Consider the following 27,777-nt stretch of genomic DNA (forward strand, 5'->3'; position numbering starts at 1 on the left):
TGTGTATGTACAAATTAAGTCCCATTTTAGATACAACATTTTCTTCTTACATGCTATAAGCAACCCAGTTTTTACTTCATTGTTGACTTAAGAATAAGTTGCAAATGCTCCCATATGGAACTGAACTGCATTGTTACAGAAGAGGTGAGATATGTATAGGCAAGAGAGTTTCAGAGGATCATTCAGTTGCTCCAGCCCAATTGGGAAAAGTGCTACAAGTTTTATGAACCTCTCTTTATTTAAATGAAGACTACCTAAGCCCACCTATGGAGGAAATGTTAATCCACTCTAGGGAGGCAGAAGCTCTCTCTCTATTTGTCCAGTTGTGATAGGTTTGCCATGCTTGCCCTATTCATCGGTGGCCCCTTTATCCTTGAAGCAGATTCGAACTCAGGTCAGGTTTTCCTCAAATTGGGGTTGCGGGAATTTAATATATTTAGACTGCCTTTGTCTCTTTGTCTGTTTAGGAATGAGTAAAATGTATGTTTTCAATAATATTGTTAAGAGTTTTGGGGGGGTGGGGCAGCGAGGAAGTAGACTGTATGCAGAGACCCTTCTAACCTCTGGATCCAGCAAGTGTTAAAATATCAGCCAGGCTAGCTTCCTGTTTGAGGTGATCACCTGGGTGACGGGCCATTAAGGGAAACAAAGGAAAGGGGTTCAGTGTGAGATGGCAAATGGACGGGGTCCCTCCCTCAGTGGAGGGTGATGTGACCTAGATGTCAGAGCAATGTTTTAGAGCAATGATTGATTTCTGTCTGAGTCCAAGGATATGGCTATGGGAGAAACAAGACCTTTTGGGGGTGTTAATGCTGTGAACCCCTCCACCACAGGTTCAGGGTTGATATATGTGCAAATGAACCATATATCATAAAGAAACCACAGTCTCCACTGTGCCTGATTCCAAAAGGAAACACGAACCCTGGGTGAATGCCTGGAACCCCTGGAATCTTGCACTGCTCGGAGATTGGGGTGGTGTGCAAGAATGTCAAGGAAATTATGGTCTCCAGCATCTAGCATAAGAAAGAGGTGCTGCCTCCCCACAATGAGACATCCCTACCTGAGTCCCAGCTGTCTGCAGACCACACTGGCATCCCAGTCTGTCCAGTCATCCCCACAGATAGTGCCCCACAGCCCATTGAAGTACAGCTCCACCCTGCCACTCTGAATCAGTCGCACGGCACCTGTATCAAAACAGAGAGAAGCCAAACAGTACTGCACCAAATATTTGAAAAGGCTGAGCAATGTTTAAGGGCAATCTCCCCACATCAAAGCACACACACAACAAAGCAAGTCCAGCAAAGACCCTGAATAGTTCTTTTAGTTTGGGGCTCCATTTTCAGAGCCTCTCTAACCATGAAAACAGGTTCCTAGAGAAGGACACCCAGAGTTGCAGCAGAAACAAGGGAGGCAGTTCCTAGATTCTTAGGAATCAAAGTATTATCACCTTGGCAAAAGCCAAGACCACCCTCCTCCATTTTTTCCTGTTGCTTCAACCTTATCCTTTCTTATTTTGCAGCCATTGGCTTTCAGGTCTTTTGAGTTCTTAAATGGGAGGCGAGCAGTTCCTTCCACCTTGCAAGCACTCCAAGCACATAATGTTTGCAGCCGTCTCTTTAGAAGAGTCAGTGGCAGCGACACTCTTGGTACTCACCTTGGCTGCAGTCACAGTTGGCCCAGCCTACGGCTCCAGAGGCAAGTTGGTAGAAGCACCAAGGCGTGGCACCACCTTCTGGATTCCTGCAGTAGCTGTGATTCCCTAAGCCCCGGTTTGGATACTGATGAACGTAATCAGGAAAGTCCAACCAGTTTAAGCACGCCAACCCAGACAATGTCACAGACAGCGAACCGTTGTAATATCCTAAGGGCTCCATCTCACATGCACCAGATACTGGAAGCAGAAGAGAAAAAGAAAAACTTGGCTTAAGTTGCCTCTGGGAACAACTTACAGTATTTTTCGCTCCATAAGACACACTTTTTTCCTCCTAAAAAGTAAGGAGAAATGTCTGTGCGTCTTATGAAATGAATGCGTGGTTCCTGGAGCCGAATTGCCCAGGGACGAAAAGCAGACCATGCCTTTTTTTTTTTAGAAAGAGGGAAGGGGGTGTTGAAACAAAACCGCTGAGCAGCTGATCGGCAAGCAATTGGGAGGGATAAGGGACTCTAGATATAAAGGAGGCTGCCTGGGAGGGGGAGAGGTAAAAGCACATGGATCCTCAGGATTTTTGCACTGGGTCCCCCCAAATTCACCATCAGATCACATAGCATGTCCATGGCTATAGCCTGCATCAAAAAATCACGTACCCACTGGTTTGTGGGGCCGCAATGGCGCAAAAATGTGGTTGCAAAGCACGGATCCACATGGATTCTCAGGGTTTTTACATTGGGCTACCCCAAACTCACCATCAAATCACATATCATGTCTGTAGCCACAGCATGAACCACAAAAATCATACATCCACTGTTTCATTCAGAATTCTCCCCCCCCCCCCCATTTTCCTCCTCTAAAAACTAGGTGCATCTTATGATCAGGTGCGTCTTATGGAGCGAAAAATACAGTAGGCAGAAGTGCCAGAGGCAAGTTATTATCTTTCGGTTTGCTCCTCATCTGCAGGTAGAGGTGAGCTGAAAACGCCCATTCTTTCTGTGGCCTGCAAAATGCAGAGCCATTTCAGCCATTTGCGGGGTGGAGGGGAGGCACCTGGTTGGCCACTGTGAGAACAGGAAGCTGGACTAGATGGGCCATTGGCCTGATCCAGCACTCTCTTCTTATATTCTTTGGCAGTGCTGGGTTATTCAGTTGGCAGACTCAGCATGGACTCAGGGCACCAGCAAAGCAGAGGCACCAAAAAAAGAGAATGCTTTTGAAATAATTTGACTTTTTTTTTTTTAAGTGTCTAAGTAGTCATCTAGAAAAATTTGAAATGAGCTACTTTTTCACATACATGTGCCATTTCAAAAAGTAAAAGTTTATTTGACTGTTTAGTATTGATTTTATTGTGAATGGTACATGGGGAGGCACCATAAAATTTTAAGTGTTTAGAACATCAATAAATTGAGGAGACTCGTTGAATCAAAGACTTGTGGGATTGGGAAACAAAGGATAATCAAGTTCACCCCCCTAGAAATCACAGGTAAAGAATCCCTGGCAGGTGGCCATCCAACCTTTGCTTAGAAACCTCCAAGGAAGAAGAGTCCACCACCTTTCAAGGGAGTCTGTTCCACTGTTGGACAGCTCTTCCCGTCAGAAAGGTCCCCCTAATGTTTAGTTGGAATCTGGTTTTTCGTAATTTGAATTCATTGGTTTGGGCCCTACCCTCTGGAGCAGCCAGAAAGAAGCTTGCTCCCTCTTCCATGTGGCAGCTCTTCAGATATTTGAAGATGGCTATCATATCACGTTTCAGCCTTCTCTTCTGCAGGCTAAACGTACCCAGCTCCCTCAACTCTTTCCCCGTGAGACCTATATAAACTATATAAACAAGACACAATTGTGGGGGGGCGGGGAGAGAATTCCAGAGGTAAATATTTCCTTCCATTGTATGACAATTTGACAACAGGATAGCGAAAATGGATTCCACATGCCCCAATGGTGGCCAGGAAACTGATAACTGACAAACTGGAAGCATAGAGATAAAATTCCCCTTAATCAATGGCTTGACAACATTGGCAGCATATGAACTTAAGGACACAGACTTTCTTTGGATAAATACAATGATATTTGGAATGAGCTTACACAGAATGTATTAGGTTACTGACAATTATGTGGGCAATCGGATAATAAGAATATACACATCTGTATATTAATGAACGGTAATGTAACACTGTTTTGTCTCTTTTTTTCCTCACTCGCTTTTTTCTTTCTCTCTTTTTCTTTTACTCTATCTTTTTATAAACAAAATTATTCAAATATATATATATATATATATATATATATAACCTGTTCCTCATAAGTCTTGATTTCCAGACCCACTGTCATCATGGTTGCCCACCTCTGCCCATGTGATGGCAGCAGTTTCTCTTGCTCCCCTTTTGTTTTTTGGAAGTGGCATTCTTCTATTAGCACTCTCACCATCGCCACTTCGAAGTGCTTCACTATGTTATGATCATGACATAGCATCATCCAAGAAGCATTGCTAGGGCCTGGGAATGGCAGCCCACGCTGGACAGTGGCATGGTCCAAGCATTGTTCCAGAGGCATTTTTTTGGGGGGGAAACAGTGCCCCCCCCACCAGAGCCCAAATAATGCCTCTAGAACGACATTACATCATGATATAGCATCCTTCTAATTGAGGCTTTGTGGGGAACAGGGAAGCAGCCTGTTCAGAAGAGGTGGGCAATGAGGTGGGGGAAGCAGCTGCTGTCGCTTTCTCCCCAGTAAACAACCTCACCATCGCTCCCAACTATGTTTATTCATGTTCTCCGTCTCTTTAAATCCACCCACTTATCTACCCCTTTTCATAGTAAAGGTTCCATTGGGAACTTTCAGGTCAGTGTTCTCTCTTGAGCCTGTGCCCACTATTCTGTGGGTGGGTTGAAAAAAAAGGAAAAGGAAAACTGGTCCAAGCTTTGCACCATGAAAAGCTAAACTGTCTGGCCTGCATAAATTTTGCAAATGTATGCATATTTTATATAACGTTTGCATAATGCAAGGCACCGGTGCCTTGCCTACTGGAACTCTTGTTAAGCCTTCCACTCCAGTTTGTGGCTGTATGGGAGAAGCCCAAGCCTGAGAACTTCTTCCCTTCCTGCCTGGGAGCAGAAGTAGTTCTGCTCATTAGGTAACGCTGCCACAGCTCACCTGACCTTGAGATAGGAGTGGATTCTCAGGGCTATGGAGGATAAGTATTTGAGGGAGCACACACCTCTTCCCTGTTCTGTTCTCCCATCCTGAAAGCTCTCCACAGAGTTCAAGGAAGGAAGAATCTTTTAAATCTCATGGTACACACGCACTCTCTCTCTATCCAGCAAGCCATTCTCCCCATCACACACATACATTTCCCTTTTTTATTAACCAGCGAACACCCTCAGCATGCTGTAGGCCTGGCTGAGATGTTTCCATTTAATACTCCCCACCCTTATTTGAGTTTGCAAACTAATATATTTTGTCCCTTTAGAATCCATCCCCTTGGTGTCGCTTTGCTTCCAAACTGATCAGCATGGGACCACACAGATTTGGTTGCAGAAAGAATGTTGACAATGACAAAGACAAAATTAGAGGGAATAACAATACCGTATTTTTCGCCCTATAGGATGCACTTTTCCCCCTCCAAAAATGAAGGGGAAATCTGTTTGCGTCCTATGGGGCGAATACAGGCTTTCGCTGAAGCTTGGAGAGCGAGAGGGGTCGGTGCGCACCGACCCCTCTCGCTCTCCAGGCTTCAGGAAGCTATCAGCAAGCCTGGGGAGCCCGCAGGAGTTCCCGCAGGGCTCCCCACGCTGCGGATAGCAGCCTGCCGCCTGGCACGCGGGGCGCCCGGAAGCAGAGCGCCCCGCGCGCCGGTCAGACATCGGCCAGCCCCACAAGCTCGGGGGACAGCAGGGAGGCGCAGCGCCGCCATCCCGCTGTTCCTCGACCTGGTTTTGGGGGGGAAATAAAGGGAAAAAATTCCTTTATTTCCCCCCCAAAAAACTAGGTGCGTCCTATGTGACGGAGCGTCCTATGGGACGAAAAATACGGTAAATTACCGGTAATTTTCTGCTGTATTCTTACCTGTGTTCTGCAAATTATTCTGACTGGGCTGGGATCCCAAGAAAGCCTGCAAGGGGGAGTGGGGGGTGGGGGGGAGGAAGGAATAGCAAACGTGCAGAGATGATTATCCCATAAAATAAACATAGATTTTTGTCCCTAATGCTGTGAAGCCCATTAAGAGCACAGTGGAAACACGCGTGCATTCGCAGGGTCGCCTGCCTCCCTCCTTGCTGTCATCCATTTGCACTTTCATCCATTTGCACTTCTGCCTAGGAGCAACTAGATGAATAATTGCTGGGCTGCAGGGGCTTTGCTCATGGGCTGCTGAAAGGCTGCTCACCCATACTTGGAGTTTATGTAAGTGCTCTGGGAGCAGGGAGAAGGGGTGGGGAGAGGCTGCAGATGGCAGCTGAAAGAGTAATCGTTGTAGCTACCACAGAGTAATGGATGGTCCACATTGGTACTTGTTTCAGTACTTTAGGAAAGTTTTTCTCTCCATTGTTTTTAGAGAAAACAGGTCACCAAAGAGGGCACCTCCCTGTTGCCCTGACCTCCCTGCACTGACCCTTTAGCAGAATACTAAATGCTTCTACAAAGCTTTCCCTTCCACTAAATCAAGAAGGACCTGCTAGAATCATTCTCAGAAGCACAGAATGTAACCCTCCTCTCCAGCCCAATGTTGTGCTGTGCCTGGGATGGTGCTCAAAGCAACAGAAAGGAAATCAAATTCAAAAAGGCCTGAATTTTAGCTGCAAAGAATGCACTCCTGATTATACCTTTGAAGACATGGCTTGAGCTTTCTTGCACCTGACATCAAATGACATTAAGCATGGGGATGGTGGACTTGATTCTCCCAAAATTGCCTGGTGGGCTGAAGGTTTTCTACACATGTTCTAGTGAATCTGGAGAGACCCTTAAGTATAATCATTCAGGAAAAGCACACTAACAAAATTTTAATGGGACATCCCTTAAAGGAAAAAATATGTGACCATAACTTAGGGACTGCCCCCAGTAAATGGCAACAATTTGAAGCACATCTCAGTTAAGCTGCTTTGCTTGGCTGTTGGCTGGAAAACGAATAAGGTCCAAGCACAGGGCAGAGGAATGGATGGGCTGAGTATACTGTTCTGGAGCCCAGAGTCCTGTCCCACAATATAAGCCCACTGCCTTGAGGGAAACAGTGAGGATAAATTGTAGAACATGCTTCAGGATATTTATGCAAACTTATCTTGTGAGATTTGCTGGAGCCTCTCAGAGGCAGTGTCAGAACAGCCTGCACATCGGTTCTTCCTCTATCTGACCACGAGTGGAAGCTCACAGGGCATGTTGGGTCTAGGCTCACAGAACCATGGAGAGCTCCCAATGAGCAACTTGCTCTGAGGAAGGCTAGGATTCAACTGATCTTCTATCTTCTTCCTGGGATGAGACCCTTCTGCAAGGAGTGGAAGGCCTTAAAGGGGCAGTCCTCTGGCCCAGAGCCTAGCAATTCGCTGTTAGTTTTCTCCCAGCTTGTGAACCGCACTGATGGGCAGGCACGAGGGTGCCTGGGTCCCTTGGCATGGAGGGGGCTGGTTTCTTGAGAAGCTGCAGGCTCAGTGTTTAGGGAAGTTTCTAATGTTTGATGTTTTATTGTATTTTTAATATTTTGTTGGAAGCCGCCCAGAGTGGCTGGGGAAACCCAGCCAGATGGGCGGGGTATCAATAATAATAATAATAAATCATCATCATCTCTGGAAGTAGCAATTCCGGGGTCACTCACTTGAGAGGTCTGTAACTAACAGACTCAGGCAGGGTGTTGGTAGGGTGTTGTTGTTGTTTAGTCGTTTAGTCGTGTCCGACTCTTCGTGACCCCATGGACCAGAGCACGCCAGGCACCTCTGTTCTCCACTACCTCCCGCAGTTTGGTCAAACTCATGCTGGTAACCTTGAAAACACTATCCAACCATCTCGTCCTCTGTCGCCCCCTTCTCCTTGTGCCCTCCATCTTTTCCAGCATCAGTGTCTTCTCCAGGGAGTCTTCTCTTCTCATGAGGTGGCCAAAGTACAGGAGCCTCAGCTTCACGATCTGTCCTTCCAGTGAGCACTCAGGGCTGATTTCCTTAAGAATGGATGCGTTTGATCTTCTTGCAGTCCATGGGACTCTCAAGAGTCTTCTCCAGCACCATAATTCAAAAGCATCAATTCTTCGGCGATCAGCCTTCTCGATGGTCCAGCTCTCACTTCCATACATCACTACTGGGAAAACCATAGCTTTAACTATACGGACCTTTGTTGGCAAGGTGATGTCTCTTCATGGATCACTGCCTCCCCTTCATGGATCACTGCCTTGCCGTGGCGAAGGGGCTTGAAGAACTCAGAGGAGCTATGAACTACGCCGAGCAGGGCACACAAGATGAACAGGTCATAGTGGAGAGTTTTGACCAAACGTGATCCACCTGGAGGAGGAACCGGCAAGCCACTCCAGTATCCTTGCCAAGAAAACTCCATGGACAAAGACAACAGGCATATAAAAGTTGGTAGGGTAGACAGATGCAAAAGAGGACAATATTCCGATGCCTTTAATATTGACAAAATACACTTGCAAAATTCCCTCATTTGTACAGCTCTAAAGAGTACTGGAGTCCATGTCCTCTTTATCATCTTTGGCTGTGGTGCTGCAGGTCCAGCTCATATGGCTGGTCAGCTCATTGTTGGATTCCAACCTACTGCTCGGGGCAGAACTCATTATAATTCTGAACAATGATATGCTGGGCATAGCTGCTGAGCAGGTAAAGTCCATCCCCTGACCTATGAGAATGAACCCAAATCTGTGTCCTTTTGAGCAGCCCACTGCCCTTGGGATGGACAGGACTCTTTCTGATTCTTCAGGTGGAGAAATGATCTATGCTGCTGGGGAATTGCTGTGAGACCAGCGAGAATCTGGCTAACTGGGTGAGGAGGAGACATGTATCTGATTCAAGAAGACTTTGAGAGAGCGCAGTGGCATCCCATTTGAAGAAGAGAGGTAACCATATCATTTTACTTCTGTCTTTTCTTCATTACCAAGGTTGATTGATTCAGCATTTATTTGACACTAAAGAACAAACCAAAGGCGCCAAGCTCTCTCTGTCCCACACACAACCCTGAAAGGACACCCTTCACAGCTTTGAAAGCCACTGTTGCTTGAAATTGCACTGCTTGTTTCAAGTCTTTGTTCCATGTGAATTTCCACTATCATCTCCATATGTTCGATTTAATGGCTGCTGGTGCAACTCAGTAGCTTGCAAAGCTTTAGAATGTTCTATGACTACCATCTACTGGACAAAGAACTGTTCACAGTTCCAGACTCTATATACTTAACACACACAAACACAAAACCACCAGTCCCAATTTACCCTATTTCATAAAGTACCATTTCCATTTCATTTGTACATAAGCAGCAGCAAAGAGAAAAGGATCTCTCCAAACTGAATGAATGGACAACATGGAAAATGAGAAACAAGGTATGTTAACTTTTCAGTGTTCAAAATTCCAACTTCACATATATACTGATGTGGTCTGAAATGGTGGTATCTATCGAGGGAAAAGAACTTGGGATCATGATGGACAGCTCAATTAAAATGTCAAACTGGGATGAGCATCCCTGCTTATGAGCTTCACAGAAAGAAAGGGGAAAGGTATGCATGCCTCCCTGAATTCAACTCCCAAACCCAAGTAAAAGTGCGTAGAGTTGAGTTGCAGCATTCAAACAATGAAACTATGGATCACTCTCAATGTCGTCTGCTTAGGAAGGTCCTCTGATGATAGAAATGCTCCAAAATAATCCACCTCAATGGTCAGCCTCTTGAATTATTCAGTGGACTGAAATCAAAGTTTTCCAAAACACCAGATTGGCTTTGTAGAAGTAACAGCATATTTCACGGCATTGTTATTTTTTAATTGCCTCAAGCATAAATTCGGTTTTAAATACTATTTTGTTTTACTGGAGTTCGGCTGTATTGCTAGCATTAATAGGTCTATTGCTATGATTTCTCTTTATAAACCCAGCGACACAACCAAAGTGATCCTTAATGGACTAGAAACTCACTCCAGCCTTTGGAATGTGACAACCATCAGAACAGGGGGAGGAAGGGAGAGGAGACAGTGTGTGGTGGAAGAGATGTGTGAGTTAGCTCATTCCTCTTCTTCGCAATTTGAAGTAGGATTACTAGTTGTGCTGCCTTGTTTTTGAAATCCACTAGTTTCCAATTGGCTCTGTTTGTATATATGTTTGCTATGAAGCTCCAGGGCTCTCTCTAGCCCAAAGAAAACTAGTCCCTGTAAAGATTCTCGCACCTTCAGGAAAGAATGAGTGCTTAAAATAATACTTCTCTCCATGGAAATGCTACTTTTAAGATGTAGACCTCTATGAGTCTTAATTTTTCAAAGCTCTTCATAATGGAAACTATTGTAGTCCTCATAGTATAAGTAGGCAAACCAAAGGCAACCAAAATTACAGCAACTGGGAATCTGCTGCAAAGGAACAAATGAGACAGCCAGCGGATTTGCATTCACTGTATGTACTGGCAAGTCAGACAGCATGGGATGGGCTTGATTAAGGGAGCTCCACCCTAGCCCAGCATGAATGAAGATGCTACAACTCACAACTGTTGGGGAGCAACACCCTCCTTTGCTATCTTACACTTACACACACACACACACACACACACACCATTGTAAAAATACCGACAGAGGAGTTAGATACCTTTAACCATTCTAACACCCACCTAATACTTTCAGTTTCTGAGTCCAGACCACACACCCATTTATCATAATCAACCAGCATTTAGAACATGGGAAAGACATGCAGTCTACAAAAAATAAAAAATAAAAAAAACCCAACAACCAGTGTAAAATACCGGGATTCCCTTAAATTTGGCTATATTCTCATGACGAGAAAGGAAATAATGAACACAACTCTTCCCCGACCGCAGCATTTGCCACCCCTTTCGCAAACCTGCCTGCGCAGCCCAGATTGCATTTTCACAGCCACATTTCCATCACAACGTTAAGCAGCCAAGAGACTTAATTCTAAGAAGATGAAATCTCCTACCTTCACAGAGCCAAGACAGGGGAGCAAATGAAGCAGCGGGAACACTTGGAGCAGCACCATCCTTCCACAAACAGTGAGCTGGTTCTTCATGTTTCACATTTTCCCTCTACTGCTGAGCTGATCATCTGGCCTCCTGCTCCTCCTCTGCACCCCCCCCCTTCAGTTTCACAGGGGCTAGGAGGCTCCTGTCATCTCTGTGCAAGGAAGAGAGCAAAGGGGTGGGGAAGATGGAACAACACCAGCCTGGGGTGCTTGCTTTCCTCTGCCTCACCTTCCTCTTTCTCCCTTCTCTTTTCCTTCTCCAAAGCAAGGGAATACCATGTGATCCAGAAGTTCTGAACCAGCTTTGCAAATAACAAGGGGCAAGTGTAGACGAGCAGAAAGCAGCCTTTAGGTTTCCAGGCTGGTTCCTCTCTCTCTCTCTCTCTCTCTCTCTCTCTCTCTCTCTCTCTCCTACCTCCCCCTCTCCTTGGCTTTCTCCCAATCCATTCCCTCCCCTTTTTCTTGCTGTCAAAGCTCTTTCTTTGGCACAGTTTATACACATCCCTTTCTGGTTCCAGCCTCCTCCCTTCCAACCTGGATCAATCCACCAGGGGTCTCCTTCTCTCCTCCTGACAACATCCTTTTAATTTTCTTACCATTATTGTGGCTGTGGACACCACTGTACCTTAAAAACACAACACATTCAAAGCAAATCCCTGCTGCCAAACAATCCTGGGAACGGTAGTTTGTTCAGGGTGCTGAGAATGGTATCTCTGTTAGGGGTAAAGTACAATTCCCAGGGTAGCTGCAAGGTGATAACTCAGAGCTATCCAGTGGAAGAACAACAGTATAATTCAAGTGGAGCAAAATCCTCTGCTTGAATTTGAAAGTGATTCGAAGGAATCTGGACTTTATCCTTTCAGCTTAATCAACTACTTGAAGTTGCCCTGGACTATATTCTTCTCAGCTTCCCACCCTCCCTAGGAAAAGCTTCGCACAGAGAGCCAGACAAAAGTCTCCAGACTCTGTATGATGCTACCGATAGATTGGTGAATTAGAAGCTGATCTGTATTTCCTTCAGTTGACAGGTCTCTCCCTTGAACTAAGGCTTGGAGGTGGTTCCTTGTGGCAGGAAGAATGGCTTGGTTGCTGCTGCTGCCCTCCTCTGTGGCTCACGTTGTGTGGTAGCAGACTAACATAGGCCATTGACTCAGATACTCCCAGGCTTTTTCTCCCACTGGTCGGCACAGGATTCTCTCCTTCTCAGATGACCTATTGGAAGGAACAGCAGGAACATAAGACGCTGCCATATACTGAGTCAGACCAATGGTCCATGTAGCTCAGTACTGTCTACACCAGGGTTTCCCAAACTTGGGTCTTCAGCTGTTTTGGGACTACAGTTCCCATCATCCGTGACCACTGGTCCTGCTAGCTAGGAATGATGGGAGTTGTAGTCTAAAAAAAGTTTGAGAAACCCTGGTCTATACTGACCATCAGTGGTGTTCCAGGGTTTTAGATGGGGGTCTCTCCCACTTCTACCTGGAGGTGCTGGGGACTGAACACGAGACCTTCTGTATGCCAAGCAGATTTTCTCCCACTGAGCTCCAATCCTTTCCCAAGGTGGCATATGATTTGCACTGAAACAGACCTGATTGCAGGCAGCATAGGTTTTTTTTTAAATACTATCAGTGGTGAATAAACCCTTCTTCTCAATTACCATTGTGATCTAAGTGTCACCCAGCAGAACTGTTCCAGGTGCTCAGCAACTTGTGGTTCGGAGACTGAAACATCTACTGCCCATTGTGATGAACCTGCAACTTCTGCAGCTCCCAGATCACACAGTCCCTTTACCAGTTTTAAAATCTTGCATGCTGGAGAACTAAATTTGATTCATACCCACCCTGGCTTGTGAAAGCCAGCTGGGAGAGGCTTGGCATTCAGTTGACTGAAACTATTAATGCCTTGCTGAGGGAGGGAAGAGCACCAGACAAGCTTCAATCCAGAGTTATTTGGCCTTTCTTCAAAAGCTCTACTTCCTAACTAGCTAGTCAGGATTCAGACTTTCTAGCTGTCTATTCACCTAGTTCTTTCCTTCCACTTGTAGGTGAGGTTACTGAGTGGTTGCTCTCCAGCTCAAAACGTCTCTGGATACTACCCACTGTCTAATGAGATGCCACTCTGGTTTTCAGCCTCACTGTGGCACTGACTAGGTTCATGGCTTCCAGTCCTTGCCTAGGGATTAATAGGAATGATTGTACCCTGACATGTTCTTCCAAGCCCACATTCCCAGCATGTTCACACTCCTGTATCAGTGCTGTCTATGTTGGCTTGGTCATGTCCACAGAACGAAAGACGGCAGGGTCCCCAAGGGCGTGCTCTATTGAGAGCTGGCTTCAGGCACCAGGCCCATTCGCAGACCAACTCTGTGTTACAAAGATGTCTACAAACATGACATGAAGGCTGGTTACATCAACCCCGCCATGTGGGAATCCCTTGCAGAGGACCACAGTGCCTGGAGACAGATAGGTCTTGAATCCGCAGCAGGGACCAGAGGAGGAACGACTGTTGGGAGGAGCGCAGAGAGAAGAAACGCCATGGTGCATCTGCAACAGCACAACTGGACTCCTTCATCTGCCCAAGCTGCAACAAAACATATCTCTCCCGTATCCCATATCAGTCTGTACAGCCACAGCAGGCGCTGCAACCTCCCAACAGTTTGACTTCACCTTCAGAAACACGCTCCTCCATTGCCTCCCGAGACAGACAGATCTCAACTCAACTCAACTCAACAACTCAACTCAACTCAACTCAACCTTACTGATTCTGGTAGGTCTTTCTGCAGCTTCTGATACTGTTGATCATGAAATGTCGGTGCAGCAGTTATATCATTTAGTGAGCACACTTGAGATTGCTTGAATGTTCTGATAATATTTGGCAAGAAGACTCTTCTGACCAACCTTCCCATTTCTGTACCATACATTCAAACATGCAGAACATGTGAGGAGGAATCTTTGATGGCTGCTCCACAGTTGATGAACTGAACTCCTTTTCTAAAAGTCTGTCAGCCTTCCATCATATGTCCTCTGGAAGCATTGTAATAATATATTGTACCGCCTAGTTTTTAACAGCTAGGGGAGAACAGATACAGGAACATTTAAATTTCTATGTATTAGAGAGACATCACCTTGCCAACAAAGGTCCTTATAGTTAAAGCTATGATTTTCCCAGTAGTGATATGTGGAAGTGAGAGCTGGATCGCCGAAGAATTGATGCTTTTGAATTATGGTGCTGGAGGAGACTCTTGAGAGTCCCATGGACTGCAAGAAGACCAAACCTATCCATTCTGAAGGAAACCAACCCTGAGTGGTCACTGGAAGGACAGATCCTGAAGCTGAGACTCCAATACTTTGGCCACCTCATGAGAAGAGAAGACTCCCTGGAAAAGAACCTGATGTTGGGAAAGATGGAGGGCACAAGGAGAAGGGGACGACAGAGGACGAGATGGTTGGACAGTGTTCTCAAAGCTATGAACAAACTGCGGGAGGCAGTGGAAGACAGGAGTGCCTGGCGTGCTCTGGTCCATGACGTCACGAAGAGTCGGACACAACTAAACAACTAAACAACAACAAATGTATTAAATTTGGCTATGCTGTTTAGTATATTTCCCCCTCCCTTAAACTATTGTTAAGCATGACAGCAATTGATATAAATACATCTTGAGTCCTCTTTGATTTGATGGAAGACTGTATTCCAAAACAATGGTAGAAGAAAAAATATAAATAAATGAAAATGGCAAGGACAGATATATTTTCCTGCCTATTCTCTTCACCCCACCTCAATCAACCTTTTTTTTTTAAACAACAACAACAAAAAACAAAAACCCCTGTGTGATTCATTTCAATTTGTTTCATGAAAACATCAAGCTCTCCTTTAAACAAACAAGAACTTTTTAGTTGGATTGACGCAGCTCTCAAATGTGCACACATCCTCCCAATGGCACCTCTCATTTTTTGATTCCCAGTACCCTGCACTTCTCTGCCAGTTCCTTCTTTCTGCCACTGCTATCAAGGTCTAATGCAGTTGTGTCAAATGATGAATTAACTGCAGTGGCTGCTGCTAAGAGAAGGGAGTGGTTTCTCTTGGGTGTTTTCTACTGCAGTGTGTCTGGCCAAGGAATTGCAATCATTTAATTAGCAGCAGGCTCTGCTTGCCTTCAGAAGTGAGACACGGCAAGGGGGGGTGGGGCATGGATTTGTACAGAAATAACCTTGGCAAGTCCTCACGGATTGTATTTAGTATGGTTCACAAAGGAAGAAGGGGATTTCAGTGCTGGGGTGATATACTCCTTTATCATGAACACACGAGGAAGCTCTGGTTACAGGAAGCAAATAAAAAAATGGGATGGTTACGTACCTGTTCCCTACAGCTTGTTTGTCCTGTCAGCATTACCCAAATCTGTTCCACCCATTACCAGGCTGACTCAATAGTCGATGGGCAGGAAATCCTGTTCTAAGCCACATTTGCATGTTGATGCATTTTAAATATTGACTACCTTTAGCATAGGGAATGTAGCAAGGGTGGAGAATGTGTGGCCCTCCAACTCCCATCAACCCCAGTCAGCATAGCACAAATCCAGCCACATCTGGAGGGCCACCCCTAGAATGTACCATGGTGCAAACAGAAATAAGTCTTGCTCTGTTGCCAAGAAGGACCCAGATGTCATTGTCTGAACAGTGCCAGAGCCAGACGCGAAGTGAACCAACCCGGAGCCTGCAATCACCATTGGAGGTGCTTTTTCGCATGCCCCCTCCATGAGAGGAAGATGGCAACATGAGAACTGGCCTTTTTTGCAGTGACTCCCTGCTTTCTGGAATGCTCTCCCCAGGGAGGCTCACCTGGCACCCTCATTATATATGTGGCCTTTTACAAGTGGGTGTGATAATTCTTAATGCATTTCCCCCACTTGGCTTTAATGTATTTAGGGGTGGGTGGGTGGGTGTGTTTGTGTGTGTCTGGTTTTAAGTCGCTTTGGATTGCCCTGAGCAGGATAAAGCAACTAACAAATTAAATAAATAAATAAAAACCCTCAGGGTTATCCCAAGTCAGTTGATTCTTATTTACTGTGCATATGGGGTACCATATTGGCTACACTTTTGAAAGCAAATGAATCTTGAATCAGAAAAAGCATGGCGGGGAATGGGGGTGGGGAGGAGAGAGATGGGATATATAAGACATGAGAGAGCCCTGTCAACCAATTAATGGAAATTTTCAACTAGATCTGGCAGGGTTGTAGAAGAGTGGTGAAATTTTGCAATATTTTGTAAACCAGATGTTATATTTAGAAAAGTCTGAGGTTCCCAGACTGTGTCTTCTTCAGTGTATCATCAGTGGTGAGATGTACCAAGGATCTGGTTTACATGGCTAGAAGACCTTTTGGCTGATTGTAGGAGTCACTTTTGAGACCAAGAAAGGTGTGGCATGGCTTAATAAACTGAAATAGTTTTATGAAACATGGAAAGTAGTTAACAGTAGTTGATTGCCTTTCAGACACTGGCAGCTAAGTATCAAAGTGTTACTCGGGTCAGGAAACCCAGAACAATGTATTCATATTAACTCTGTATGTACTCCAGTTTTGTGTCTTTGTGCTTAATAGTGTTCCCCTGTTTGAACTTGAATAGAACAATCCTCAGGTCTGTAGTGAAGGAATCACTTCCTTCTAAGCCCTGCCAATCATACTGGTGACTGTGGGAAGGTGTGGGAACAGCTTTTTCCGAGTTTTTCTCCCATTTGTTGTTTTAATTTTTTTTCATCCCATTGACAGCTCCCGGGCTGGTATAGGATTGTTGTTGCTTTTGCCGCTTTTGGATGTGTGTCAGTAGAAGGAAGGGGCCTCCTCTGATCTGCTGCCAACATACCAGTCTCTGCAGCCATTTCATGTGCATCTGCTGGCAGACCTGCTTCTCTACCCACAGAGAGGGAGGTCCTCCACATCCTACGGTCCTCAGTCACTTTCCCAGGGAGCAAAGTTCTGCTCCCTTAACCATTTACTGCCATGTTACTATTGCTATTATTACATATATGATAAGGTTGTAAATTTTAAAATATTTTAAGCAAGGAGAGCCTCAAAAAATTTACAATGCAATATGCCCAACACGTGTTCCTCAGGAGCACAAAGACCAGTAATAAAAAGGACAAAAATAAGAATACTGAACATTAAAATAACCTTGCATATTCCACCAACCACAGAAACAAATGGAGTATATCAGGGATGTTCGACAGGTCAATCGTAATCTACTGGTAGATCCCCTGGAGGTTTCGGTAGATCGCTGGCTCCCTTTCCTCAGCATTGGTAAATTAGACGCTTGCGCCACCCCCTCGCCCTGGCCTTCATTGTGGCACAATCTGCAGAACGGAAGATGGAGTTTACTCAGTGAGGCTGTTTGCTTTCCCAGCGATCTGTTGGTCTGCTGGTGAGTGGCTGTCCTCTTCCTTCCCCCAAAACATGGCTACCCTCCTCCCTGAAAAAAACTCAACTTTGACCTGAACCCCCCCCAAAAACGGGGGTAGATCACTGCCAGTTTTTAATAGATCGCAGTATCTTGGGAGTTGGCCACCCCTGGTGTATATCATCTACACTGTGGAAAATAGGAAATATCCAGAAGAGAGAAGAATTCCAAATATAATCTAGTCTAAATTCTTTGGTTAAAATAAAAGCGTTAAACAAAAGAATGCCTTAAATTAAAAAAATGTAACTGTTTATCAGAACGTAAGTCACTTGCAAGGTCAGATAACTGAATTTAGCATTCTGCAGATTTAGTTTCAAATAAAGGAAAGGTCTATAGAACATGACAAAGAACAAATGTAGCAGTTATCAAAAACTGAAGCCGTATACTCACAAGTCTTTCATCACCACCGCCTAAAATGCAATTAGATTCTTTTTATCTAACTAAACCCCCCCCCACACACACACAATCTCTCAAAGTAATCTTTGTTGTTATTAGTTAGTGACCCTTCAGAAGGCAGCATGCTGAAAAGTGTTGTGTGCAATACAGCATAAAATTGTTTCACTTCAAGCATATTTTGAGGCTTTACCTTCCCTTTAGTCCCCAGCAAACACAGCACCCTTAAATGCAATACTTTTAGTAACCGAAGTTAAAAGTTTTATGACAAAAAGTAGAGAAGTGTTAAATCAGGGAGCAGGGAGAGGGTTTTGCCCTCATAAGTGAATGGAATCCAGGAACGGATTCTAAGAACTGCCAAATTCTATGGACAGAATACAGTGGTGCCTCGCAAGACGAAATTAATTCGTTCCGCAAGTTTTTTCTTCTTGCGAGTTTTTCGTCTTGCGAAGCACGGTTTCCCATAGGAATGCATTGAAAATCAATTAATGCGTTCCTATGGAAACCGACTTCAGACCAGGGCCGGGGACAGTCTGTCCCCCGACCTCTTCTGAAGGCTGGGGGGGGGGCACAAGGGCTTTTCTTCCCACCCCCAGCATTTTAAAAAACCCCGGGACAGCGGAGGGCTTCTCCGCTGTCCGGGGCGATCTTAAAATGCTGGCGGGCGGCATTTTAAGATTGCCCCGGGACAGTGGAGGACTTCTCCGCTGTCCGGGGCGATTTAAAAGCCCCTGGGAAGGCAGGCAGGGGGGGAGCAAAGACTTTCGCCCCCCGCCCGCCTTCAGAAGAGGTCCAGGACCTCCTGAAGGCGGGCGGGGGGCGAAAGTCTTTGCTCCCCCCGCCTGCCTTCAAAAGCCCTCCGGGACAGCGGAGAAACGCGCCGCCCGGGGCGATTTTAAACCCGCTGTCCCAGGTTTTTTTAAATGCTGCCGGGCGGCAGTGCTGCCACCCGGCAGCATTTTAAAATCGCCCCGGACAGCGGAGAAGTCCCCCGCTGTCCCGGGGTTTTTAAAAAACCTCTCCGCCCCCCCCCCCCCGCCAGGCTTCGGAGCAGCCTTCCGAAACCGGACGGCGGGAGGAGGTGTCCCCGCCCCGCCACCAGGCTTCGGAGGAGGTCCGAGGACAGTGGGGAAGACGCGCTGAGCTTCCCCACTGTCCCGGAGATTTCCCTATGGGCTTTCGTCTTGCGAAGCAAGCCCATAGGGAAATTCGTTTTGCGAAGCGCCTCCAAAACGGAAAACCCTTTCGTCTAGCGGGTTTTCCGTCTTGCGAGGCGTTCGTCTTGCGGGGCACCACTGTAGAGAGAACTCAATCCATTTTCACTCCCCTTAAAGCACTCCTGCTTCTCAACTTTCTCCTATCCACCACTGAAAATCAGGGTCAGGGTTAGACTGGGAAGTTCCCATAAGGAAGTTCCCTAGTTGTGAGGCCGATGTTCTGGTGGTGGCACACAGATGGCACTATGAAAAAGACTCTGAGCTTTATCTTTGTGTGATCCTACAATAATTTAACACTCACAATACTTCCCACCACCACCCATGTCATACTGGGAACTCTTGGCTGCAAGGGTCACGCTTATGGGATGCTGCTGTTTAGCAGTTTGGTGGCCAAAGTTTAAAAAGAAAGTTTAATAGCAGATAGGATTTCACAAAAGATTTTATTTCACTGATGACTCAAATTTGATGCTAACTGAAGAACATTTCAAGCAAAAGTTCATCTGGTCGAATAACTGCTGGAGCTTCTCTTGGTATCCAAGGAAACTTTAGGTCTTCATCTTATCTCAACAGAAGTTTTATTCCAAAAAACAGTATGAAATGCAGGAAAACATTTCCCGTCCATTTCAAAGAGAATGACCAACAAGCAGTGAGTTTCTTCAAATTCACAGATACTTGGGGAAGCAATTCTCTTCAATAATTGTATGTGATATTTGGAAACCTTTTCAGTAATTTGTTGATTTGTTTTGAACCAAGTTTCCCCGACTGGCCCAGAGATTCTTGTCGAAGATTTTGCTTGCGTTCTGCCTGAAAAGAACAGAAACAATTTCCTATATTTATTAAACTGACGCACAAATCCCAGCAATATTCCCAATGTTGCAAGCATCAACCTCTGGACAATTAGAGAGAGCTGCATTCAGAAGCCAGTGGTAACTCAAGTTATTTGAAACAGTGAAATGATAAATATTACAGTCAAGGAAGAGGAGCTGGACTTTTACTATCAATTACTAGGAATAGGAGGACAATATATCCTTAAGACGTTATTAGAATGTACTTGGTCACATTTTGCGTCTAGTCAGTTTCCTGTTGATATGAGTGGCTTGTGCAGCAACAAGGGAGGATCATATTTTTCTAAGAATAAGTGTAACTCACAAAACAGAAGCCTTGGCAAAGTAACTATAGAGTATGTGTATTATATCAAAACACTTGTGATTTGAAGCAATTCGATTGACTGTAGGCCTTGAGCCCTAAGAAAAACACTGGCAGGTACACTTTCTGTTTTGTGGTCCATGGTTCCCGGGCATCCTCTTCCTTCTTGAAGCTTGTTTCCATTGGCACATGCCCTCACGGTTACTTGCAATTTATGGTTTAATGACACAGGGGGGCGCACTCAAACGTCACCCCTGCACAATGGGAATGATTATTACATGCAAGATGGAAACAGAACTTAATCTGTCTCATTACACGTTTTAACAAGGTTGGGATACAGGTCCACTATTATAAGCCTGCAGCCAAATATTCCACAAAGTAAAAAATGCCCTTGTGTAGGTGGTGGCCTACTTTTGAAAACTGCATCATTGCTTCATAGCAAAGGCAGGAATAAGAGTCCTTTACAGTGGTACCTCTGTTTAAGAATTTAATTAGTTCAGGAGGTCCGTTCTCAACCTGAAACTGTTCTTAACCTGAGGTGCCACTTTAGCTAATGGGGCCTCCCACTGCACCACCATCATACAGTTTCTGTTCTCATCCTGAAGCAAAGTTCTTAACCTGAGGTACTACTTCTGGGTCTGTAACCCGAAGCGTTTGTAACCCGAAGTGTTTGTAACCCGAGGTATCACTGTACTCCGTTTAATTTAAGGAAAGGCAATTCTTGCCCTGATGTACAGCTATAACCACATTTAAAAACAACTTGTCTTGAATTTTTTTTTAAAAAAATGACTGTGACTCAGGTGTTGTAGAAAAAAATCAAGAACTGGTCAATTTCCTGAATATTGTTTACATGAATTTATATTGGTATAGCAGTGATAGCTTTAAGTCTCTCAATCTCTCTCTATTTTACAGTCATACAAAAATGGCACAATCCCATGCTTATCAACTCAGGAATATGCCCAAACAAATTGAAAAGTACTAACCCCAGGAACTGTGTACAGGATTCTAAATTTACATGCTTAGCCAATATTTTACTGGTTGGATTGGTTGAGAAGTCAAATACTTGATCAATCTCATTTTCAGCCATGGAGTGCACAGCAGAAGCACCCCAGATATCATAAAGTTATAAACTGGGGAGCATCACTGATATTTGTTTATAAAAAGAACTCTCATGGGATTTTAACATTTCTATAGCTTACCTGAAACATGAATTCCTTGCTGTTGTCCATTAACACACAAGGCCATATTCCTCTGCTATACAGTGGAGGTTTCTCTCCTTCCAAATTGGATTGTACATAGTACATCTTGTTTAACATATCTATACCCTGATTTTCCTCATTAAAAGCTAACGAAACCAGGCCATCACTTAAATTTAAAATATAAGTTATTACAAAAAAATAAACCATTGAGAACAACAGTAAAAATATAATGCAGCCACAGTAATAATTATGCCAAATCCCAATGGGTGGACAGGCTTGTAGGCATTTGTTTCAAAATGGGAGTCACATGTATGCAGCCCTGTTAACAATCTGGCAGCCCTTTGAAGGGAACAGGACTGTGTTTGGTGCAGACTGCACCAGCTATTTGCAATTTCTATAACCGATTTTTCCTGAAACTCAAAACTGCCCACGATAAGTCAAGAACCAAAGAAATATAAAACAGAAAAAAGTTGCTATTAAAAACAGCTGCTCTTTTTCAGGTATTTTTTATGTTTGTTTGGTTGTTTCTGTTTCAATTATATATTTTCTTATTGTTTTAGACATTTTTGCTATGAACTACTCTGAAACTTGTGTTTAAAAAGCAGGATGAGAACTTTAAAAATAATAATAAACAGATATGAAACCACAGATGCCATAGGAAATAAGATGTTTCAACAATTGCAGAAGCAATTCCATCTGCCACACACCGGTATTTTAAAAATATGCAGCCACACAATAGCATATCACCTGATGTAACCAACGCCTTAACCTCATTAGTTTTGTAGCGATTTCATTAGTTTCAATGACACCTGGTATGTGATGGACCTATAATCTCCATGCACAGGTCCTAATGGCAAGTTCACATATTCAAACTACTCACATCGTTAACCAGCACACCATATCTTTTTAAAGCTGTATTATCTGGGTTGCACCTTTGCATTATACTGTCTTGGGCAAATATGCTTACCATTTGCTAAACCACCACTGTTGCCAGTTTCACACATTCAGGTTAACATTCAGCAGTATGCAATTACAATGTAAGGACCTGCCTCCCAAGATAATACAAACACAATAACGGAGATCTTTAGTGGTATTACATGCTCAAATTATGTATGGAAACTAATTTCCTGCAGCTTGATTAGAGGATAAATTGGGACATAATTACTTCTGCCTTTGCAGCACAGTTGAAGAATGTCTGGATCTCTTGGGCGCAAGTTACATCACTGAACTCATTCTGCTTCCAACAGGCCATCATTAATGACATCTCTGTGATGCATGTTGCCTCTGGAAAAGAAAGGAAACTGCCATTACTCAGGAGCATTTTATAACAGTGACAACTCTATTGCATGAATACCATATGAAACACTGAAGTCGGTAAAAGTAAGCAGATTCTTCACACAGTTTTCTAGTGTATCCTTAATCCAAGAAAAGACACGCCTCCATTGGAATTGGGAATTTCACTTACTATTTGAATACTGTACAGTCAAACCTTGGATACCAAACGCCTCTGTTTTGGAACATTTTGGCTCCCAAACTCCAAAAACCCAGAAGTAAACTTTTCAAAAGTTTTTCGGAAGCTGAGCGTCCAACACAGCTTCCGCTGAGCGTCCAATGCAGCTTCCGCTGAGCGCAGGAAGCTCCTAAAACCAACCAGAAGTTGCTCCTCGGTTGTCGAACATTTCAGAAGCCAAATGGGCTTCCGGAACGGATTACATTCAACAACCGAGGTTTGACTGTACTTTTCATATGTAAGAAAGCCACAAGGATGAGGGCAATGGTTTTATCAGTCTGCCTGCCTCTTCTCAAAGCTTCATATGTTGTCAGCGGCTCAATTCAGACATCATGCTAGATCATGGGCAAGGAAGTTTGAGGAAAGTTTGGTGTGATATTTTGACTGAACAAAAATATGGTTAGCTAATGAGCCAGCAACCAGAATTTAAAAACATTGTTTGCAAATCTAATATTTGTGCTAACTATGGTTTGGCATGACGTCTGAATTAATAAACCATAGTTATGACTGTTGTTCCACCAAAGACACTGCAACTAAAGATAAGATGGGTGACCAAACAGAGAAAAGAGACAAGCATCTAAACCACAGTTTACCTATCATTTGCTTGGAAGCCCATACTATGATTTGGGTTTTAGTGCATGGTTAGTGCAAACCACGGTTTGGCATAACAACTGAACTAAGTGACCATAGTAGCACTGTTCTTTTCTGCACAAGAAACATCAAAAACTGAAGTTCTGCACAAAGGAAAGGCAAATTCTGAGTTCAAAATGAATAAAAATTTAATGTAAGCATGCTTAGGTTTCATAATGTAACTCAATTAGGGACTCGGTGTTTGCATTTCTCATGAATTTTGAATTTCTTTTTCCAGAAGGAACTGTGTGAAGGAAAATGCACGTATAAATAGTGAACAGCAGGGGAGGGAATACAACACGAGGACATTAGAGATGAACAAGTTACAAACTCTAGAACACTTAACAGCAGAGGTTTTGGCAAAAACTGTATTTTAAACCAAGGCCATATGAAATCTTTGAAAGGCTAACAAATGTAATATAACGTAAGTTTTTAAGGATTAGGTTTCACTTTTTGTAATTAAAAAGCAAGGATCTCAGAAGCCTGTACCAGTTCTTGGATTGTTTATGAAATTTTATGCAGGCTGAATAGAAGAAAATAGAGTCCTGATCACAAAGTAACAACCAATTTTTCCCTGCCAACCAGAAAGAATATTTCCTACATACAACACATGGTTTTCTCCCTTACTTTACTTTTATAAATACTGAGGGAACAATTAGCATGTTTTACAGTGTTCCAGTTGTGGAATTTATTCCCTCTGGCCATTTGCCACAGACGAAGTCTGGTAGCCTCTAGGGCACTATGAAGCAAAATGATTCGACCAAACATTCATATTCAGCTGAATGTAGGCAAACACACACACACACACCGCCCCATGAATTTGCATGCATGTGTGACAATGACCAAGGAGGCGATGAAAGTATCCCTGCAAATTAGCAGCCAGTTTCAGTTAACAACATATGAGCATCAAAGCATGTTTTCAGTGTGAATGAAGAACTTTAAGCTGCAGTCTTATGAAACTTACTTGGGAATAACTCCCATAGAATTCAGTAGAGCTTGAGTATACATACTCAAAGGCTCTGTTCATAAGAGAAACAGATCACTAAGCAATTTGCCTCAGGTTGCATATGTAGAACTTAACACACCAAGAGCTCTGTTCTCAAAAGCGCAGCAATGATAACGCCAATCCAAATCCACAGCATAGAAACATGCTATAAAAACATTAATCACGATGATCACTTCCTCTTTGCCTGTGAAACACCCCCTCCCAAATAGCTGATTTGTACAATTCCTGCATTTCTATCGGTTTAGGGATGTTAACAAGAACATCCTTCACCTGTGGACAAGGTTGCATCTGACAGCTGCCCTCACATGTGCTCTGCACATACAGATGTATTCTTTCTGTGGTGATCCTGGACCAATCAGCACTCCTCCAAAAAAACAACAACCCCAGGGTGTTCATTTGAAACTCCCTTTTTACATGCATCAATCCAACAGCAGGTATGAGGAATGGTTTATATACGAAAAAATGTATTTATGCATGTGGTTCCTCACCCAGCTAGGGACAGACCTTAGCAGAGTGTCTTTGTTTAAATATTGGTGTGTATATCTGTGTGCAAGCTGCAGTGTGGTTCTGCTGTGGAAACTATCAAAAACATGTCCTTGCAACACTGATTGTTCCACGTCAAGTCCACATTAGCGTTCTGGTTAACAGCCAAACGCACCGACCCATAGCACCACAGACTTACATAGCAAAAGTAGTCACAAACAACAAATAAAACTTCAAAAAGTACACAACCAAACCAAACAATTTCCACATAAAGACCAACAATAAAGATACCAGAAATTAATATCAATAAGAGCAACAACTTCCCCACCCACCCCCAAAAAAACACTAACCAATACCCCAGCTTCAGGGACGTTATTATTTCATTTATTATGTTATACACTTTCATGGGGGTTTTTAATATTGCAAAACTACCCTGTGATTCTCAGGTAAAGGGAAACTTTATAAATAATATAAAACAAGTGTTTCATTTGAGAGAGAGAGGGAGGCTTTTCCTCTGTCTGCTTTCTCCATGCCCCAAGCAGTTTTATAAACCTCCCTCATGCTGTCCTTCTATTGCTTGCCTTTTCTCTAAACTGAGAAACCCCAGACGCTGCAACCCTTTCCTTCACAGGGTGTGGGTGTGGCTCGCAGTGCTTTGAGATTCACTTTAACTACAAGTGACAAAGAAATACAGTGAATCAAATCAGTGTATGGGTGCTGGTGTGAAGTTTAGCACCAGTCACATTGCTACTCCAAACAGCACAACAATAAAACTGTTAGCACATTTGCAAAGCTAAGCAGGGTCTGGTATGGCTTCAAAACTGGACCAGGAATCGCATGCAGCACCAGATTTAGTGTAGGCAGTTTCCCCTCACAGGATGTCAAGCTAGATGACCCTCAGGGTCCCTATTGCTCTACAAATAAAGGATATAATTCTATGAAATATTATCCCTTCCTCATAGGGGAAAAGGGGCTTCACAATCCTAATACCAGCTCAGCTGGCACTGCAGAGAGTGAGCCTCTTCAATCTCAGGTTTGTATATTTGAGCCTCACTTTGGGCAAAAGATTTCTGCATTGCAAGGGGGTTGAACTAGATGACCCATGATGTCCCTCCCAACTCTACAATTACACGATATGATTCTATGAAATAGTCTCCTTCCCTCCTTCCCAGAGCAGCAAGGGCTTCACAAACCTAACAATCCCTAGCTCTGTCTTTAGAACATACGTTTGTGTGATACATCCGAGAACAGTGGGATTGAAATGGAGCCAAAAAAAATTGATATGACAAAGAAATAAACGTCAGTACTGCAAAGTCGGTAGAGCCCGAGGCTCATAATCTCAAGGGCCGTAGGTTCAAGCCCCACGTTGGGGCAAAAGTTCTAGATGACCTATGGGACCCCTTCCAACTCCCTACGACTCTAGGCTTCATATCCAGAGCAGCAGATACCTTGGAATTAACGGACATTGCTGAACCAGGTTGGTGTAGCCACAGCGGTCTGCTGGGCATGGAGTGGAGCGGGGTGCAGTCCGAGTTGGGAGTCTATGGTTGCCACCTTTGTTCTGGCAAAATACAGGGCAGGGCTGGGTGAGAAGCGACTTCAGAGTAATCCATTACAATCTATTGCAGCCTAATAGGATGGCCCCTTTGACATTTGTCTCTCTCACACACACTCATGAATTTGCAAATCTGTCTGCGCTTAGCTACCCAGAGCTCAAATACGTGACCTTTCTTTTTCTTTTTCTTAAATTTTATTTATGCTTTTCAGGTTTATACATTTCACTAATTTTTCAATCATCTTAACATTTCAAAACTTGACTTCCTTCCCCCTCTTTCTGCGGTTCCTTAAATTTATTTGTGATATCTCCTGCATATCCAAATTAACTTAATTTGCTCATTTATTCATCTAATCTAAAAATATACACTCTTATACAACTGCAGGTTATTACAATAATCCTGCCAATGTTCTTATCTGTTTCCAATTTATCTGGTAAATATTCAATGAAATACATGACCTTTCACACACCCTTTCAAACACGTGTTTTTAACCGCGTCCAGGGGTCCTTTACCTTTTTTTACCTATTCGGAGAGGGTCCCTAACTTAGCAGAAAGAGAGAGACGACGACCTGAAATACAGGACAAAACTGTAGTATCAATACAGGACGTAGGATTTTACATTGCAATAGGAGACGCGAGAGGGGACAACGCTAGCTGGGACTGTGGAGGAAACCCACCTCCGAGGCCCAGGCGCCGGTTGGAGACCTGGTTGGCCAGCACCAGGGGCCGGTAAGGCCTCACCCGGGGCTGCTTGCCCCGCAGCTTCTTCAGCTCGGCTAGCCGAGCCACCCAAGCCGCGTAGCCCGACGAGGGAGTCGCCGCCGCCATCTTTGCGCTTTTGCGACAGCCAAGGGCCGGCCGGAAAGCAGTCCTCGCCGCGTGACTGTCGCGCGAGGCTGTAGAGATAGGAAAAGTAAAGAGTCGTGATCTCGCTCACGGGGGTGGGGGGAACGGGGGACGGGGGACTCTCGGGTTACTTTCCGCTTTCGCGCTCTCTCTGAAATGGAACGTGAGACCTCGCGCTAGAAATACGGAAGTACAGCGGGGTAAGGTAACTTACCTCGGGACTTAAGTCTTGTGGGGGAAATGCGATCCGTTATATATATTTTATACACACACACACACACATAATATTTTAATATATTAATTATATATAATATTTAAAATACTGTGGTTGTGGTGGGAATAACTTTAATTTCAAATATTAAATAAAATATTAAGAATAAAATTAAAAATAGTATATATACAATTAATATATATATTTTTAATTTTAATATTTTAATATTTAATATTAAAATATTGTTTTTGATTTTATATATCTGTATATGTTTGCGTGTGTGTGTGTATCATTTGAAAACATTTTTAAAAGATTAAATCCCTTCAGCAACC

General features: G+C 44.0%; 2 protein-coding genes and 1 long non-coding RNA gene across 5 annotated transcripts in view; all 3 read right to left on the minus strand.

Annotated features, from left to right (window-relative positions):
* The window catches only part of LOC114597031 (neurotrypsin-like), a 36,163-nt gene extending 20,488 nt beyond the window's left edge, over nucleotides 1–15,675 (minus strand). Inside the window, exons 1-5 of one of the 3 annotated variants that reach the window (XM_077930661.1) lie at nucleotides 11,782–15,675; nucleotides 10,761–10,954; nucleotides 5,711–5,756; nucleotides 1,655–1,891; nucleotides 1,061–1,184 (exon numbers count right to left, since the gene is read on the minus strand). In XM_077930661.1, coding sequence (XP_077786787.1) covers nucleotides 1,061–1,184; nucleotides 1,655–1,891; nucleotides 5,711–5,756; nucleotides 10,761–10,850 — 497 coding nt within the window. In that variant the 5' untranslated portion in view covers nucleotides 10,851–10,954; nucleotides 11,782–15,675. Of the gene's footprint in view, nucleotides 1–1,060; nucleotides 1,185–1,654; nucleotides 1,892–5,710; nucleotides 5,757–10,760 lie in introns of all 3 variants that reach the window. The other 2 variants (XM_077930660.1, XM_077930662.1) reach the window with 2 other exon arrangements.
* Nucleotides 15,676–19,279: 3,604 nt separating this feature from the next.
* Nucleotides 19,280–27,245, minus strand: CHCHD1 (coiled-coil-helix-coiled-coil-helix domain containing 1). The gene is made up of 3 exons (XM_028729037.2): nucleotides 27,066–27,245; nucleotides 22,369–22,487; nucleotides 19,280–19,662 (listed from the first exon to the last, which is right to left on the minus strand). Exons 1-3 carry the CDS (start codon nucleotides 27,214–27,216, stop codon nucleotides 19,549–19,551), a joined length of 384 nt encoding a protein of 127 aa, XP_028584870.1. The 5' UTR covers nucleotides 27,217–27,245; the 3' UTR covers nucleotides 19,280–19,548.
* Nucleotides 20,788–22,362, minus strand: LOC144328064 (uncharacterized). Its single transcript, XR_013393308.1, has 2 exons — nucleotides 21,189–22,362; nucleotides 20,788–20,995 (listed from the first exon to the last, which is right to left on the minus strand). It is a non-coding gene; the product is annotated as an uncharacterized LOC144328064 (long non-coding RNA).
* Nucleotides 27,246–27,777: the final 532 nt, after the last annotated feature.

Source organism: Podarcis muralis, chromosome 6 (assembly GCF_964188315.1).
Source record: "Podarcis muralis chromosome 6, rPodMur119.hap1.1, whole genome shotgun sequence".
Taxonomy (NCBI): Eukaryota; Metazoa; Chordata; class Lepidosauria; order Squamata; family Lacertidae; genus Podarcis; species Podarcis muralis.

What these genes read in the sequence shown, in the direction of transcription:
- CHCHD1 (XM_028729037.2), bottom strand. Translation starts at nt 27,216, where the DNA reads ATGGCGGCGGCGACTCCCTCGTCGGGCTACGCGGCTTGGGTGGCTCGG. An exon ending in CCGGCGCCTGGGCCTCGGAG is followed by an intron (nt 22,488 to 27,065) that starts GTGGGTTTCCTC and finishes TTTCTTTTCCAG; the next exon opens with AGGCAACATGCATCACAGAG. An exon ending in ACTGTGCTGCAAAGGCAGAA is followed by an intron (nt 19,663 to 22,368) that starts GTAATTATGTCC and finishes TGTTCTTTTCAG; the next exon opens with GCAGAACGCAAGCAAAATCT.